Source organism: Emiliania huxleyi, assembly GCF_000372725.1.
Source record: "Emiliania huxleyi CCMP1516 unplaced genomic scaffold EMIHUscaffold_46, whole genome shotgun sequence".
Classification (NCBI taxonomy): Eukaryota; Haptophyta; order Isochrysidales; family Noelaerhabdaceae; genus Emiliania; species Emiliania huxleyi.
The window spans coordinates 517830-533044 of NW_005198537.1; the positions used below are offsets into that span (position 1 = coordinate 517830).

General features: G+C 65.2%; 4 protein-coding genes across 4 annotated transcripts in view; 1 reads left to right on the forward strand and 3 right to left on the reverse strand.

Annotated features, from left to right (window-relative positions):
- Positions 1-1626, reverse strand: part of EMIHUDRAFT_211046 (hypothetical protein) — a gene marked incomplete at both ends in the record, with an annotated part of 4083 nt that extends 2457 nt beyond the window's left edge. The window contains 4 exons of the mRNA XM_005768383.1: positions 114-1044; positions 1126-1197; positions 1342-1404; positions 1552-1626. Coding sequence (XP_005768440.1) covers positions 114-1044; positions 1126-1197; positions 1342-1404; positions 1552-1626 — 1141 coding nt within the window. The remainder of the gene's footprint in view (positions 1-113; positions 1045-1125; positions 1198-1341; positions 1405-1551) is intronic.
- Positions 1627-1985: 359 nt separating this feature from the next.
- On the reverse strand, positions 1986-4556 carry EMIHUDRAFT_211047 (hypothetical protein; the record flags this gene model as incomplete). The annotated part of the gene is made up of 7 exons (XM_005768384.1): positions 1986-2300; positions 2368-2484; positions 2643-2981; positions 3092-3215; positions 3286-3428; positions 3500-3681; positions 4076-4556. 7 exons carry the CDS (start codon positions 4554-4556, stop codon positions 1986-1988), a joined length of 1701 nt encoding a protein of 566 aa, XP_005768441.1.
- A 6680-nt stretch (positions 4557-11236) lies between these two features.
- Positions 11237-11761, forward strand: EMIHUDRAFT_211052 (hypothetical protein; the record flags this gene model as incomplete). The annotated part of the gene is made up of 1 exon (XM_005768385.1): positions 11237-11761. The coding sequence occupies one exon, from the start codon at positions 11237-11239 to the stop codon at positions 11759-11761; it is 525 nt and encodes a 174-aa protein (XP_005768442.1).
- Positions 11762-12390: 629 nt separating this feature from the next.
- Positions 12391-13066, reverse strand: EMIHUDRAFT_211053 (hypothetical protein; the record flags this gene model as incomplete). Its single annotated transcript, XM_005768386.1, has 2 exons — positions 12391-12516; positions 12644-13066. The coding sequence occupies 2 exons, from the start codon at positions 13064-13066 to the stop codon at positions 12391-12393; spliced, it is 549 nt and encodes a 182-aa protein (XP_005768443.1).
- Between the last annotated feature and the right edge of the window lie 2149 nt (positions 13067-15215).

The following is a 15215-nucleotide window of genomic DNA, read 5'->3' on the forward strand; positions in this document are numbered from 1 at the left end:
GGGGGGGGGGGGGAGGCAGTCGGCGGTGAGAATGGTGAAGGCGGAGGGGCGGGGCAGGAGCGAAGGCAGCAGGGAGAGACCGCGAGAGAAGAAGGGAGGGAGCGGTGAGGCACTCGCCTGGTCGGCGGACCACGGCAGCTCGAGCGTGATGTGCAGCCGCTTGCGCGTGTTCGGCACGCGCCGGTCCGCCTGCAGCGAGATGCCCGATGAGGCCGCCTCCGAGATGATGGCGACGAGCTTGCGGCCGTCCATGAAGGCCTGCTTCTCCGCCAGGTTGATGCGCTCCATGGAGCACCCGAGGTCGACGTTGCGCCGCTTGTAGACGGTGCGGCCCTCCTCGTCGCGGACGAGCCTTCCCTTTCGGCCCGTGAGCTCGGCGACGGCGTCAGGGCCGCCCAGCTCGTGGATGATGTTGTCGAGCGGGTTGGAGGGCATGCGCAGGCTGCGAAGCTTCCGGAAGAGTTGCCTGCGCAGCCGCTGCAGCCTCTTGATGTCCGCCACGTTCCCGTGCTGCGCCCAAGACAGGTCCTCCGCCGCCGCCTCGTCGTCTGAACCGGCAGGCGGCCGTCGCACCGGCGGCGGCGCCGCCTTGGTGGCGGAGGAGGACGCCGGCTTGCTCGCTGAGGGCGCGGCGGAGCGGGAGGCGGAGGGGGCGGGCGGCCTCGCCGCCACGGCTCGCTCGCGGATGAAGTCGGCTTCGGATCCGGATCCGTCCTCGCCGTCCTCGCCGTCGCTCTCGTCGTCCGAGCCTCGCCACTCCGGATCGGACGACTCGCTCTCGTCGCCCGCCGACGCACGCCGCACGCCACCCGCCGCCGCACGCCGCGCGCCGGGCTTTCCCCCTCCGGACTTAACCCCGGGCTTTCCCGCGGACTTGCCCCCGCCGCGCAACGCCTGCTCGAGCAAGTCCTCCGAGTCCGAGTCCGCGCCACGCTCCGGGTTGGTGCCCGGCGGGCGCTGCGTGCGGAGGAAGGACCAGTCCGCGCCGCTCGCGAGGTCGACCTGGTCCGCAGCGCTTGTGTCGGCGTACCGCACGCCGTGCAGCTGCGTCCGCGAGTCGTACGACTCGACGGTGGCGCGGCGGCGGGCGCCGCCCTCGCCCCGCAGCGAGATTTGGCGGCCGACCAGCCCGTGCTCGCCGTCCGTCGCGTCGAGGTCCATCGGGGAGCCGCCCCCGCCATCCTCGCCCTCCTCGCCCTCGGAGTCGCCGGCGTCGTACCGCGGCAGCGACGAGGTGGAGAGCCGTCGGCGCTGCGGCGCCGCGGCGCGCGCCCCGCCTGTTTCCGGCGCGGCGCGCTTGCCCTTGTCGCCGAAGCCCGCCTTGACGAGGAGCGCCGCCACGCGGAGCGACGCGCCGCCCTGATGCGCCGCCGCCCGCTCGTGCTCCTTGAGCCGCTCGATGAGCTGCGCGTGGGAGGGCGAGGGGCGAGAGAGGCTGATGCTATGCGGAGGGCTGTGTGTGGCAGGGAGACAGCCGTGCGACGTGGAGGGAGAGAGGGGCTGTCGAGGGGCGGGAGGGCATCGGAGGGCGGCTCGAGAGCTCGACTTCACCTGCCCGCGCTCAAAGCACTGGTGGTCGGCCACGTTCGCCGCCTGCAGTAGCTTCCTCAGCTGCGCCGCGTCCATCGCCTTGAGCTGCTTCCGCACCGCCGCGGGCAGCCGGCCTCGCCGCGAGGTGCCCTCGCCGCCGCCGCCGCCCTCCTCCGCCCCACACGCCTCGCTCCCGCTCTCGCTCCCGCTCCCGCTCTCCTCCGATTCCTCGCCGTCGCCGTCGCGGACGATGAACCCGTCCAAGTCGTCGTCCTCCTCCTCCTCCTCGTCCGAATCCCCCACCCCGCCCTGCCGCTTCCGCCGCATCCGCCTCGCGGCGTCCGCCGCACTGTCGGCCGCGCGCGCGGCGCCCTCCGCCACCTCCGCCATCACGTCCTCCTCGTCCTCGTCCTCGTCCTCGCCCTCCGACTCTGGGTGCATGTTCATGTAGTCGCCTAGTCACGGCGAAGCGCTGCCGTGAAGGGACACCACTCCCCCGCTGTCGGTGCAGGCTCATGCACGTGGCCGCCCGTCGGGAAACGCTTGAGCAGGAAGCGGACGCACTCCTTCATCCCGGCGAACTCCTCCAGGTCCTCGCCCGACTTGACCGCGTCGGTGAGCCGCGCCTCGCCCGTCGACTGGAGCCCGACCACGACGCACTTGTTTGCGGCGAGCGCCTCCTTGGCCTTCTTGACCAGCTCGGGCACCTTCATCGCCATGCAGAGCGAGCGGAAGAAGCGCTGGTGGCAGCCCCAGAAGCTGCTGATCACCTGACAGCGTGGCGCGGCGCTCACTGCAACGCTCTCCACGCGACATGCCCCCGGAGGCTGGTATCACCGCCCACGAAGGGTGCTTGGCATCCTTGGGTCGGTCCGGGAAGTCGTTCTTGACGCGCAGCACGTCGTGCAGCGCGTAGTTGAAGCACGCGAGCATGTCGGCCCAGAACCGGGCGGCCTGAGACTCGCAGCCAGGACGGCAGTGATGAGGCTGGGCGTCCCTCGGCGGAACAAGCGGCCGCCTCGCCGCGCATCTCGGCTATCTCCTCTTGTCGTACATCTCGGCTATCTCCTCGCCTCGTCGTACATCTTGCGCTGGGCGTCATTCAGGTCGACCATCGCCTTGTCGAAGGAGGCGGCCGAGAAGGAGAGCTGCCGCGAGAGGTACATGCCCCGCCGCTTGAGGTCGAGCGCGACCAGCTCCATCGCACCTACAGTCCTCGACACCGCCCTCTCGCCCCGCGCAACCCTCGCATCTCCACACGCCGCGGTGAGCTCGCCGACGGGGGCCTCGCCCTTCTTGCCGTGCTGGCCGAGCGCTTTCGTGAAGGCGCGAAAGTCGGCGAACGGGGTGGCCGCCCCCCATAGGCCGAGCCGCTGCATATAGCCCATGTTTTGCAGCGACGAAGCGCCCGTGGCGGAGCAGTACACGACGCGCGCGCTCGGGCAATCGGCCTGGGGCGGCAGGGGGCGGGGCAAGCTCCGGGGGTGGCGAATGGCGAGGGGAGAGGGAGGAACAGGGGCTGGGAAGTCGCAATGCTCGCCTGCATCTTCTCGCACGCCACCGCCGTCTGAGAGCACTTCTTACCCTTCTCCGGCGCGAGGTTCTTGGCCTTGTGGCTCTCGTCGAAGAGGATGCACCCCTCCGCCTGAGCGCTGCCGAGCCACGCGACGAGCTGCTCGGCGCGCCTAGGCCGCACGGTAGGACGGGTCAAAGGACAGGCCGCGCGCCCCCAGCCCAGCCGACGGGCGAGCGCACGTCTGCTTGGAGCGGTCCTTTGCGATCAGCGCGCTGTAGGTGGAGAAGACGACGCAGTCGGCGGACCAGTCGTGCGGCACGCCGTTCCCTCCCCGCCGCATCGCGGCCAGCCTGCCCCGCGGCAGCTTTGTGATGTTGAAGACCTGCGGGGCGGGGCGTGTACGCATCGTGGACGTGGCCGTTCGTCCTCGCGCATCCAGATAGCAGCAAGCACCTTGATGTGCGAGAAGCCGATGTCCTTGAGGTCGCGCTTGGCGTCCTCCATCAGGTCGGCCGAGACGGAGACCCACAGGTGGCGCTTGCGACCGCACAGCCAGTTCTCTGCGATCACGCCGGCGAGCTGCCGCCCCTTGCCGAGGCCGACGCCGTCGCCGAGGAAGAAGCCGGCGCGGCAGCCTGCTCACAGCAGAGGAGAGAGGTGGAGGGACGGGCAGCCCGTAGTTAGGGCCGAGGGGGAGTGGGCCGGTGGCCGCCGTCGGGCAGCCGCGACTCGTGCCGCTGGCAGGCGTAGGCGACGGTCTCCAGCTGGAGGTTGGAGAGCGAGCCTGAGGGGAGCGGAGAGGAGGGGTGGCGGAGGGAGGGGAGCTGGAGGAGCAGCAGCTGTAGCAGTGGCAGGAAGGAGTGGGTGGCGGGGGGGGGGGGGGGGGGGGGGAGCTCCCTCCGGTCGGGTTGCGGTCGGCGCGCGGCTGGAAGATTGAGTCGGGGAGGGAGAGGCTGTAGCTGATTGGGGGCGGCTCGGCAAAGGAAAGAGAGGTCGTCTCGACGACCAGCTCCGGGTGCGGCTGCCCACGGGCAAAGTGGCATGGAGCATAGGTCGCAAACGTCTCCTCCGACTCTTCATCCTCGACCTCGGCCTCGTCCCTGGTCGGTCTGCCGGCGTCGGCGCCGTCTGGCGCCGGCTGTGGCGCCCCGCCGTCGTCAGTGTCCGCCGCGGCCGCGAAGCGCTGCCGCACTGCCTCCGCCGAGTCCACCTGCCGGCCGGCGGCTTGGGCACGCTGCGCAGCCTCGCGCTTTCGCTTCGCCTGCGCGCGCTTGCGAACCCACTCTGCCGAGCCGTCGGCGAGGCAGTGTTCGTCCCAAAGCTTGCACTCGCTCGCAGGCGCGTCGCAGACGTAGCAGAAGCACTTGGCACAGCACTCAGCACACGACTGCGCTGTCGCCGGCCGCGGCCACGGGTGGACGAGGCAGTCGTGCCGCATGTGCGGCATGTCGCGGAGAGGGTTCGTGCCGGTCGAGCCGGTGAACTCAACGTCGTCGTCGAGATCGGCCATGCTGCTGCTGCCGGCTGGAGGAGACTCCGACTGCAGCGGCCACCGTGGCGCGAAACCGCGTCAAGTTTTTTTTTCGTAGGATGAGTGCGCGACAGTCCAGAGCCCAGTGTTTGAGTCCGTTATAAAGCTCTCTTCCTCCAGGGGGTGGCGTGAAATTCTGGGCCCCACACCTGTGATATGTTGGTTGGTTGTCTGGCGCACCGCGGGCCAAGAATTTTTTAAGAAAGGAAATTCTGTTCTCCACAATCAATCAGAACCGCACTCACAGAGAGAGCGCCTGACGAGCGAGCACGCGCGGGCGGCGGACTGACGACACTTAGGAGCGGCTAGGGCCTTTGGGCAGCAGCCGCCCGGGGCAAACACATTTTTGGCCTTCTTGCCTTCGCGCTTCAAAGAAAGAATTTTACAACCAAACTCTCTCACACGACACTAGGGTCTAGGCACGGGACTGGCGCGCACTGGCACTAACACACGTACACCACGGGAGCCGCCTAAGCGACTCCTGCGAGGACGGCGAGGCACTTAGCTCCGTGCACTGGCGACCGCCTCGCCGCAGGCAAGCTCAACATTCACAATCTGCTCTGCTATGGCCGTGTGAAGAACGACTGAGATACCAGATATACGCTGCTTCTGCAGCCCAAGCCAATTCTCGGTGGTCCAAGTCACCTCATCGAGGTACTGGGTCCGCGTCAGCTTGTTCTGCAGCACGTTCGCCGCCTTCCACGAGAGGATCTCGCGGACCCTTCCCATCTTCCCGAACCTTAGGGGACCCCGAGGCTTAAAAGGGTGGGCCCTGGGGCGCCTGCGGCTTAAACGGCTTAAAACCTGCCTAGGCAGGTTTTAAGAGCTGCTGGGCCGCCGATTCATTAAACGGTCTTAAACGCTTAAAAAGGTGCGGGAGAGCTCCCGAGGTCGATGGTCCGGGAGGCTCCCGGTGGACGCCGTAGGCCGGGAAGCTGGCTACAGTCAGCTAGCACGCGTCCCCTATGTGAGTATCTATGGGCTCCTGCCAGTGCACCAGACTTACAGATGTGTCTTCAGAGGCGGGTTTGTGCCTAATAACGGCGGTATTGGAGAAAACGCTGAGCGGCGCGGAACCCAGCGACGCGTGCTGGTGAGGCCGATTTTCTTAAACGGTCTTAAAAGAGGGACCCCCCGTGCCTGCAATCTCTTAAATGGCAATTTCAGCCCCCAAACCTCCTCACTTCTTAAAAGCTCTTAAAAAAATCCGGCCCTCAGAACCCTAGGGGTCCCCTAAGTCCCGAACCCACCGAACGACGCGAACAGCTGCTGCACGTCGACGTCCTTGTCCTCCCTGGCGTATGAAAGAAACTCTCTCACACGACACTAGGCGTATGAAAGCTGCTCCGTGTGAGAGAGAGATTTTAGCAAATACCGTGTGCGCACAACCGCAATGTCCAATGATCTCGACGGCGAATGTCTCTCCATCCGGCACTTTTTCCTTCCACTCCTTCCTTGTCGAGACGAGCCGCCGCTGAGGCGGCGCGTCTGCGTTGGAACTCGCCGGCGTCTGTCGGCGCCGACGACGCCGCGCTGGCGCTCCACATCGGGGCCGTGTCCATGCTCCATGGTATTAGGAGACCACAAACGGTACCACGGACACACGAGTGATTTCATTTTCAGTGTACGTACTTTTAGCTTACTGGGAGAAAAGGGAGACTCTCTCAGTGTACGTACTTTTAGCTTACTGGGAGAAAAGGGAGAGGGGGTTGTGTTCTCTAACTCTATCTAGGCCCCTCATCTCTCTCTCAGTGTATGTGGCTCTTACGTACATTCCCGTGTAGCGCGTAGACTCTGCTGACAGGGTTTGCGATGAGGAGCGACCCGATGGGCATCTCCGGAGGTTATTTTTTACTATTCACTGTGAATTCCATAAGTAAGCCTTATCATAGGGAGAGGTCAAAGAAAGAAAGAAAATAGGCACACAAAGGGAGGATGGGAGGACGGCACGCCGCCACCACACACGCACACAGAGATTTTAAGGAGAGGCGTGTGGTGCTAAACGAAAAAAGAAAGAAAGAAAGAAAACGGACAACCCAAGGGAGGGATGGGAGGACGGCACGCCGCCACCACACAGGGATTTTAAGGAGAGGGGTGTGATGGCATGCGCTAGCCTTCGCCCGCCCTTGGGCGTCCGCCTCTTCCTATATCTCTCTTCGCAGTCTCTCGCCGATTCTCGCTGCAACCTTCATGCCACCTCGCGGTCGTCCCACTCTCGTCGTTCTCTCCCTTGTCGCTTCTTCCTCTGTCGCGTCGCTCTCCTCTGCCTCGTTCTGCAACGTCGCCGCCGCCTGCCGATCCCTTGTTCTCGCGGCTTCTTTCGCCTTTCGGCGCAACTCCGCCCTCCTCGCGGCATATTTTATTTTGGCCCCTCGAGTTTATCGAGCTCTCCTCGCGCAAGGACGACTCTTCTGACGCCCACTGCGATCATTTGCCGCCAAGTCATATCGTTGCTCAGGTCCACTCTCTCTGAGCACTCTCTCTTCGAACACTTGTGCCTCCACAGTCAGATGATGCTGGCGCTGGGGTCCCCTTCGGGTGCATCGTGACAGCTGGCGACGGGATCACCACAGGTGTTTCGTCCTCCTCGGGGTCGTCTTCCCCGGCTTCCTTGCGTTCGGCGTGGCTCATCCTCCATGCCGTGAACAGGCGCTTTATCCACCCTATATTCTTCTCTCTCTCCTCTGCCCGTGCCTTGGTCTTGTCGTTGTTTCGCACACCCATGTCTGTACGGCAATCGATGCTGCCTTCCCCACTACCTGTAGTTCACTCGTCACCTCTCCCGCGAGCTCCCCTCTCTTTCTTTCGGGTATGGAGTCCGTGAGTGCGGGCAGCGTGCAGGCAATCACGGGCGCTATTTTGTCGTAACTCCTCTTCGGCGAGCGCTCCGAATCTAGACCCTATTGCCTTTAAGGAGGCTGCCCTCGCGAGTCTCAGGAATGTGGCGGTGTCTTTTGAGTCCGGCGCCTCCCGTTCGACTCTTGCTGTCGCCCTCGCCGTGTGTTTGTCAAGCTTCCGCATGAAGCAACGCGCCTCTTCCCTTATTTCCAGCGCAGCTGCCGCTCAGTATGTGCGCCAACGACGCCTGTGGTGGCTCACTGTCTTCTTGTTTCCAGTCGTCCCGGTCTCTCAGTTCTCCGATTCTCCTCCTTGCCTCGCGCGCCTCTTTTGTGGCCTCATCCCTAGCCGCCTTGCACGCTCTGCATCCCCAGAACGCACTTCTCGTGGCGGGGCCCCTCATTCCCCGTTTCTTTCCCCCCTCTAGTGTCTAGAATACGCCTGTGGTGTGCCCCATGTGGCACCCCGACCTGTTGTCTCACCCTGGCCCCCAAGATCGTTTTTATCGTCACATTGTGACCCCCGACGTCGTCAAATGTCGCCCGCCTGTCCTTCCCCCCATTCTCGTCTGGTAATCCCCCCATTCTCGTCTGCTTTAGGCTGGCTACAGCCACTTCGCTCCACAGCCGTCCCGCCACCGGTGTCCCGTGTGCGATCCCGGCCTCACCGTCTTTCGATATTGCTCGCACACCCACACACTCGTGCGCGCTCTGACACATGCATGTGTCCGTCCGTACGTCCGTCGGTCCACTATCTATCTCCCTCTTCTCTGTGTCCTCTGCCGCCTCCCTTCGTACCGTGTACATGCATGGCCGGGTTCGCACCGCGTCCCGCCCACTTCCGAGGCGTCCTCCGGTGCTAAACGAGAAGTTGGATTGCAAAAGAGGACGAGAGCACCCTCTTTTATGACCGCGCAAGATAAAAGGGTGGCTAAGGGCTCTGCCCGCAAGGCGCCCGCGTCGCAGACGCGGTACCATTGACAAATCTGCGATATACCCCCACACGAGCAAATAGCCAAAATCCGAATACCGTGCAGGTGGCGTTTATTTTTGCTTGGGGCGGACATCATGATGAAATTCTGGAAAAACCTGACCGGCCCCTGCGGTGCCCCTACCTACCTACCTACCTACCTACCTTACTTATGGGAAACTAAAAAAGAAATCACTCGATGCGTGAAGGTGGGGTACTATACCAACTAAAGTGATGGCTGGTGGTACTCTCCTGCACCCACAGTCCTTCCTGTGACATGGCAGGCCACTATCAAGCCCTACCTACAAGCACCAGATCACCCACTTGGGGAGGGTTGACGTCGTGATTTCCACGGAAAATTTCTTTTTCTGCTGTGAAAATTCCGGCGTGAAGAGAGGGAAAACCCCGACGGGAGGGCCCAGACCCTACCTACCTACCCCGTCATGATGTCCGCCCCAAGCAAAAATAAACGCCACCTGTACCGTGCACGAATCCGGCGATGTGCGCCGTGCAAGCCTTCAGCTGGTGCCAAGACTGCCGTCTAACTGCCATGTCACGGCCGGTCGGCTGCCGCTCTCGCCTCGCTGGCGGCGCGGTCTGGTGCCGCGGCGCCCAGCTCTCCTGTGGGCTCGCGGCGGCTCGCCGCCGCGGTGCCGAACAATGTGACCAGTCCGGATTCGTCCCGGCGTGCCGCCGGTGCCGCTTCCTCGCCGAAATTTTGCTCGACCAGTTTGTCGACAAACCTGTGCCAGAGCCCCTGCTGCTCGACTACGCGGCGGAGCCGGCCCGTCGCGGCCGAGAGGCGATGCGCCGACACCGGGGCAACGGCGCGGGACCATTTCCAGGCTCTCTCGAGCAACCTCAAATTTGGCCGATTTTGTGGATCTCAACCCTGCTGCTCTCTGACCACAACCTCGCGGCCCGCTGCGCGGCTCTCCGAGCGCGAGAGGAGTCGTCTACGAGGCGGCGGCGAGCGCAGGCGGCGGCGGCGCGGCGGCGCGGGGGCGGATCGCGGCGCAGACAACGGCAGGAATCTGCGGCAGGCCGCTGCTTGCTGCTGCAGCTGCAGCTGCTGCTGCTGCTGCTCCGCTGATTGTGGACACGATTCCTCCGATCACCCCACCCGCCCGCCCCGCCCCGCCCGCCCGCCTCTCCCCGCTTGCCCGCCCGCCCGCCCGCCCGCCCGTCCAACCACCCATTCCCATCGCCATCTCACATACCTTCATATAGGCGCTCGAGACCTCCTCTCGCTGCCTACTCGCTGCCTCGAGGGAGGAGGGGAAGAAGTCGAGCGGGCGCCACTGCGCTCGCCGTCCCGAGGCCCCTCCCCGAAAGGGCAAGTATTAGCCTCACGAAATCCGAGACCCCTCCCCCCCGCCCCGATCCCCCCACCCCCTTGCTCCCCTCCCCCCCTCGGGAGGGCCGAACTGAGGCGTCGAGGGCCCCCGCTCTTCCTTTCGCATAGCGGCCACTCTTCGGATCGCTGGTCGAGCGACCCGGGGGATGCCCCGCGCGCCTGACCCAGGCGCGAAAACGAATCTGCGAGGCGTGGCCGCTCACGCGGCCCGATGGGGAGGAGGGGAAGACGTAGGGCGTGCTTGCGCGCCTTTCCGAGGCCCCTCCAACCCACCCGCGCTAGGTCTCGGGTTTGACGCATGGGGTCACTCCCGCGAAACTCGGGAACTAGCCGGGGCAGTCGGAGAAGTGGCAACTCCGTGCACTGACGGTCGGCCGTCAGAAAACACGCCTCCGTGGCTCGGGTTACACCAATCCTCGCTACCCAACGCGGCCAAAGGATATCCACCTCGAGAAGAACCTCGAGAGGTGCCAAGACATTCGTAAAATTGAAGCCAAGAATCCGCCAAATCCGTGCTTTCGCGCTACCGCTGAGGGGAAAGCCGCTGATCGAGCCCAGCGTGCCCGCGGCCGCCTCCCGCGCAGCACCGCCGCTGCGGAATCGGATCGATCCCATGGAGGAGGAGGGCGCAGTCGGCCAGCGCAGCAGGCGGAGTCCCTCCCCGCGCCGGAGCCCCCCTGCAGTCGAGGGAGTCCTCGTTGGCGATGAAGGTGGCGACATCGAATCGCGGCCGACACACGTCACGTGGGAGGAATGGGCGATGAGCGGGAACGATGCGCGCTACGACGCCGACTCCGCCGTGCTCGTGGCCGCAGAAAGCCGCGCTCCAGGAGCACGCCAAGATGCAATGGCTCGCTTGCTTCGATTCAGCTCTCTCGGCAGCAGAAGTGGGGCTGGAGCGGGTGGGGGTGGATGCCGATTGAGGGAGAGCGTCTCCAGCTGCGCCCTGTGGCAGCTGCGCCCTGTGGCAGCTAGTCGAGGGACTTGGTAGTCGTGACCCCCCTGAGTGAGCGGACAGGAGAGAGAGAGCGTTTTGTGGTGTTTGTTGGTGTACGCAATAACGGGACAGGGTGGTTGTTCTCTCTATCTCCTCTTCTAGCTCTTAGCATGAGCTGCGCCCGGTGTCCGACCCCTTTTGCGCAGCAACACCTTAAACTTTTAGGCCCTCCAAATTCGGGTCGGAGCGTAGCGGAGTGGGCCCCGAGTTTGAAAAGGGCGACGGACGCTTGCGTCCTAGCCTCCAACAACGCCTCCCCGGCGCAGAGGGGCCCCCGGAGGGATGCACAACCGCTCCACGCCACGCCGCTTGCGGCGGTCCTCTTCCCAGCTCCGCTGAGGGCCCAACAAACAAACAAATAAAACAGACATCCCAAGCTAGGGCTGGGTCGAGGACAGACACGTCCCCACCTTTGCAGGATTTTGCAAAAGCGAGGGGGGAGGGCGCTGAGGGCCCGTGCCTTCTTAGGATTCTCCGACACTTTCTCTTCATCCCAGAATGGCTCTTCTCGCGCTATTAGGAGCGTCCCCGGCAGTGCTGCCTCCGGCGCGAGCGTTTGCTGCTCCGCGCCTCGCCCATCGCAGCTGCTGCGCCGTCATGAGCGACGGCGAGAAGCCGCCGGCGGTGGTCGATCCGGACGTGACGGCGGACAACCCCAAGGGCCTGACAGGCCCGCTCATCACGTACTCGGGCATCTCGCCCGAGATGCGCACCCTGGTCGACGAGGCCTTCCAGCGGCGGAATCGCGAGCGACTCCTCACGGACAAGCCGCCGTATGCGTCAGTCGAGGCGATGGTCGACGCGTACGTCGAGCTTGGCAGCGCGCAAGGGTGGACACGGGAGGACGCCGAGTCGGAGGTGGTGCGCTTCCTGCAGCGGCGTGCGCTGGCCGAGGAGGGTGGCTTCTCCGGCGAGCCGCAGGACTACGCGGCGCAGGTGCTCCTCGCGCTTCTCGTTGGGTCGATTGGCTACTCGACGGCAACGGGCGGCGGCATCTCAACGTGGGAGAACCCGTTCTTCTGACCGCCGCCGCCGGGCATGCCGCGCGTAACTCATAATTATGGCTTGCCAGCGGGTGGTCTCGGATTTCGCGGGTCTGCATCGGCATAATTTATAGGTCCGCCGCGAGAGCGATTCACGTTATAGATGTTCCAGTTCGGGTCCCGGCTCCCGCACCGCATCCGCAAATCCAGATTGCAGAGATATGGCTCGCAACAGATGTGCCATGCATTACTATTGCCCGAAAACACATCCAGACCACCTCCAATTTCGTACACCCCTCTGTAGCATGCACACGTCAAAAAGGGTCACATATGAACGAAAGGATGCTGCGGGCGGACCCTCACCCACCCTCAGCCTCACGCAGCTCACGGTCAAAAGGTTCACATGCCGCCTGGTCGCAACCCCTCAGCCCTCCTTCCGCGAGCCGCCGAATCCGCCCGCCGCGAAGTCAAACCCCATCGCCACCATCGCCGCCTTCTCCTCGTCAATCTCCTCCGCCTCGCCCTCGCCGCCCTCGCCGCCGCCCTTCCCCTTGGCCGCCGCGCGCGCTGCCCGCCGCTTCGCGGTCGCCTCCTCGCGCTCCGCCTCCTCGCGCTGCCGGATCCGCTCGTCAAAGTCGGCGAGGAACGCCTCCGCCTTCTGCTCGGCCGTCACCTATTGCACGTGTCGCGCAGACGCGTCGCCGGCGCGCCCGGACCGCGCCGGCTCGGAGCTCGGGGCGTCGCCTCGGAGGCGGCGCTGCTGTCGCGTTCCTCGCGGTGGGCGTCGAATCGCGCCTGGGGTCAGGCCCAGGCATGGTCAAGTCCTTCACGAGGTGGTGCGGGGGCAGGGGCTGTGGGGGGTGACGCCCGCGCGCGCTCCACCAAGCGCGGGCGTGCAGTCAGCCCGCGCAAAAGCGCGCACCTTGACCTCCTCGAGCGTGGAGCGCTCGGCGCGCATTGACATGCCCAGCATCCGGTTGTGCTTGCGCCCGTTGATGTGTAGCAGGTAGTTTGCCGAGTCGCGCAGCACGCAGTCGCAGACCTTGCAGTGATACGCAGCGCTGAAGGAGCCCGCCTGCGCCTGCGCGCCCGTCACCAGCTGGCGCGAGCCCTCGAACTTGTCCAGCCGCAGCTCCTCCGTCCGCCGCTGCAGCGGCGCGCGCTGCACAATCGGCGCCGGCGCCGTCTTCTTGCGCTCGCGCTCCTCCTCGAGCGACTCCTCCTCGGCCAGCCGCGCCTTGGCCTTGGCCTCGAAGGCCTCCTTGTCCCACTCGCGCCGGAAGTTGGGCTGCTTCGACAGCGAGCCCCCGCCAGGCACGGGCACGGAGCCTTCCTCGTTGGACATCTTCTGAAGGGAGGAGATAAGAATAACGTCCGGGCGCAACCACCCCCCGCCCGGCCGCAGGTGTCCGTGTCCGAGCCTGACTGTTCTTCACCTTCCTAACTAACTCCGTACCCTCCCTGGTGTTCCCTCTCTTGTACGTAAAGGTGTAGAAAGGTGTGCCCAACCGAGTACAAGACCGTCAAGAACCCTCCTCCGCCGGTGTTGGCATCCATCGGCCTGGCAGCCAGCCCTTCCCCGCGAATCGTTTTCCGTAGCAGCACTGGCTGAGGATGATGTGTGGGTCCGGCTCTGAGGGCGACGCCGTGCGCGGTGCCCGCTCGCCCAGCAGGCAGTCCAAGACGGGCTCGTAGACCTTGGCCCACGACCCACGGTGGCGGATGCGAAGCGGCCCCGCCGGCAAGCTGCGCAGCCGGTCTCGTAGGTGCGCGCACTCGATGCGAAACGTGTGGTTGGTCAGGCGCTGACGCCGCACGTCCAGTGCGTCTGGGAGGTCGCGCGCGAGTGTCACCACCCGCTCTGCAAAGGCCTCGTCCGACGGAGAGTCGGCTCGGTCGATCCAAGGCAGGACGTCGACGCCCTGGCTGGCCGCCAGCCTCTGCCCGTTGCCATAGTAGAGGGGGACCGCCCCGAAGCGGACGGGGAGGAAGGGCTTCTCTGAGAGGTACTCCATCCCCGGCTGGAAGCGCTCGAAGGCGACCACCATCTTCGCCTTTCGAATCGCGGCCTCGGGCCCTCCCGCCGCCACCAGCCGCGGCTTTTGCGACCCGCCGGTGCACAGTCCGGTGTACTCGAAGACGAGGACCGCCGCCTCGAGCGCTCGCCGCACGACGCCCACCAGCTGCTCCCGTCGCTCCTCGCAGCGGCTGCTCTGGTAGAGCACGTCGATGGGTCGCTCCCGTGTGGGCAGCCCGAGGCGGACCGAGTTGGCCGTGAACGGCGGCAAGTAGGCTGCATTGCGCCACCTATGGGGCACGGGCACGTGATGGCGATAGAAGTGTCGCTTCAGTCCTGACGGCAAGCTTCATCGCGCCACCGGTTGGCGCCCCCCGAGAGGAAGCAGAGGTCGTGGGGGCAAGCGGCTCCGGTCGCCTCGGCGAGGTGCGAGGCACAGTACGACAGTTCCTTGAAGCGCGGCGGGCAGGTGGGGTCGGGCTCTCCGCTCACAAGGATGGTCAGCGGCGCGCGCGTTGCATTCGTTGCGGCTGCAAATCTTCCATGAGTCGGGGGCTGCGTGTGCGTATGCTGCTCAGGTAGTGACACCCTCATGCTGCTGTTGGTCTGGCAGCCTCTTCGAGCGTGCGGCCGGTGCTGCGACCGGGAGCAGTGAGGGCAGACCGGTGTGATGAGGCGGTCATGGAGGAGGGTCGGGTCGGCCGGATCGAGCCATAAGCGGTGGCACTCATCCCCCCACTCAAAGGGGGGGCCAAAGACGGAGCGCGGCTCAAAGTGCCCGTCGAAGTCGAAGAACGGCGCCTGTTGGCCATCGGACGCCTCAGGCCGCGATCCCCCGAGATCATCCGAGATTTGAATAGGTAGCCTGGTAGCTCATTTGCAGCATCCAGCGAAACATGTTGGACGTCGAGTGCCCCAGCAGCGCGGTTGCGTGACGCGCGAGCGCCAGCACCGCCGACAGGAGGCCGAATGCCGAGGTGGGGATCATCCGGTCAACAGCCGTGATTGTCACCGTCCTGCTGTGCTGCTGAATCGCCGCCGCGGCGGCCGGGTCGTCGCTCAGCAGAGCGACGTGGGTGCAGCCAAACTCACGCGCTGCAGCCTCTAGGGTGGCTGCAACATGCTCATTCTCGACATGGACGGCCCCCTCCACCGCCTTGTCGCCGCGCCGGACGTGCACGCCCAGGAAGGGCTGTGGAAGCTTGGACGCGAGGTCCTGCACACCCGCCTCCAGCTCCCCGTTTGGAACGAAAAGCCGCTGGCTCCAGCGGCTGGCGTGGGCGAATGTGGAGCCGGCGGGGTACCGCTTCAACTCCGCACACTCTCGAGACCGGAGGCGCACCGGTTCAAACCAGCACTCGTGGCCGCGCTCGCACGCCGCACGGTATCGGTCGCCGACAATCTCCCATCGCGCAGAAGACGTTGAACCGTGCGCCTACGAGCGGGCACGTCAGGGCACCGGATTGGACATGTCAGG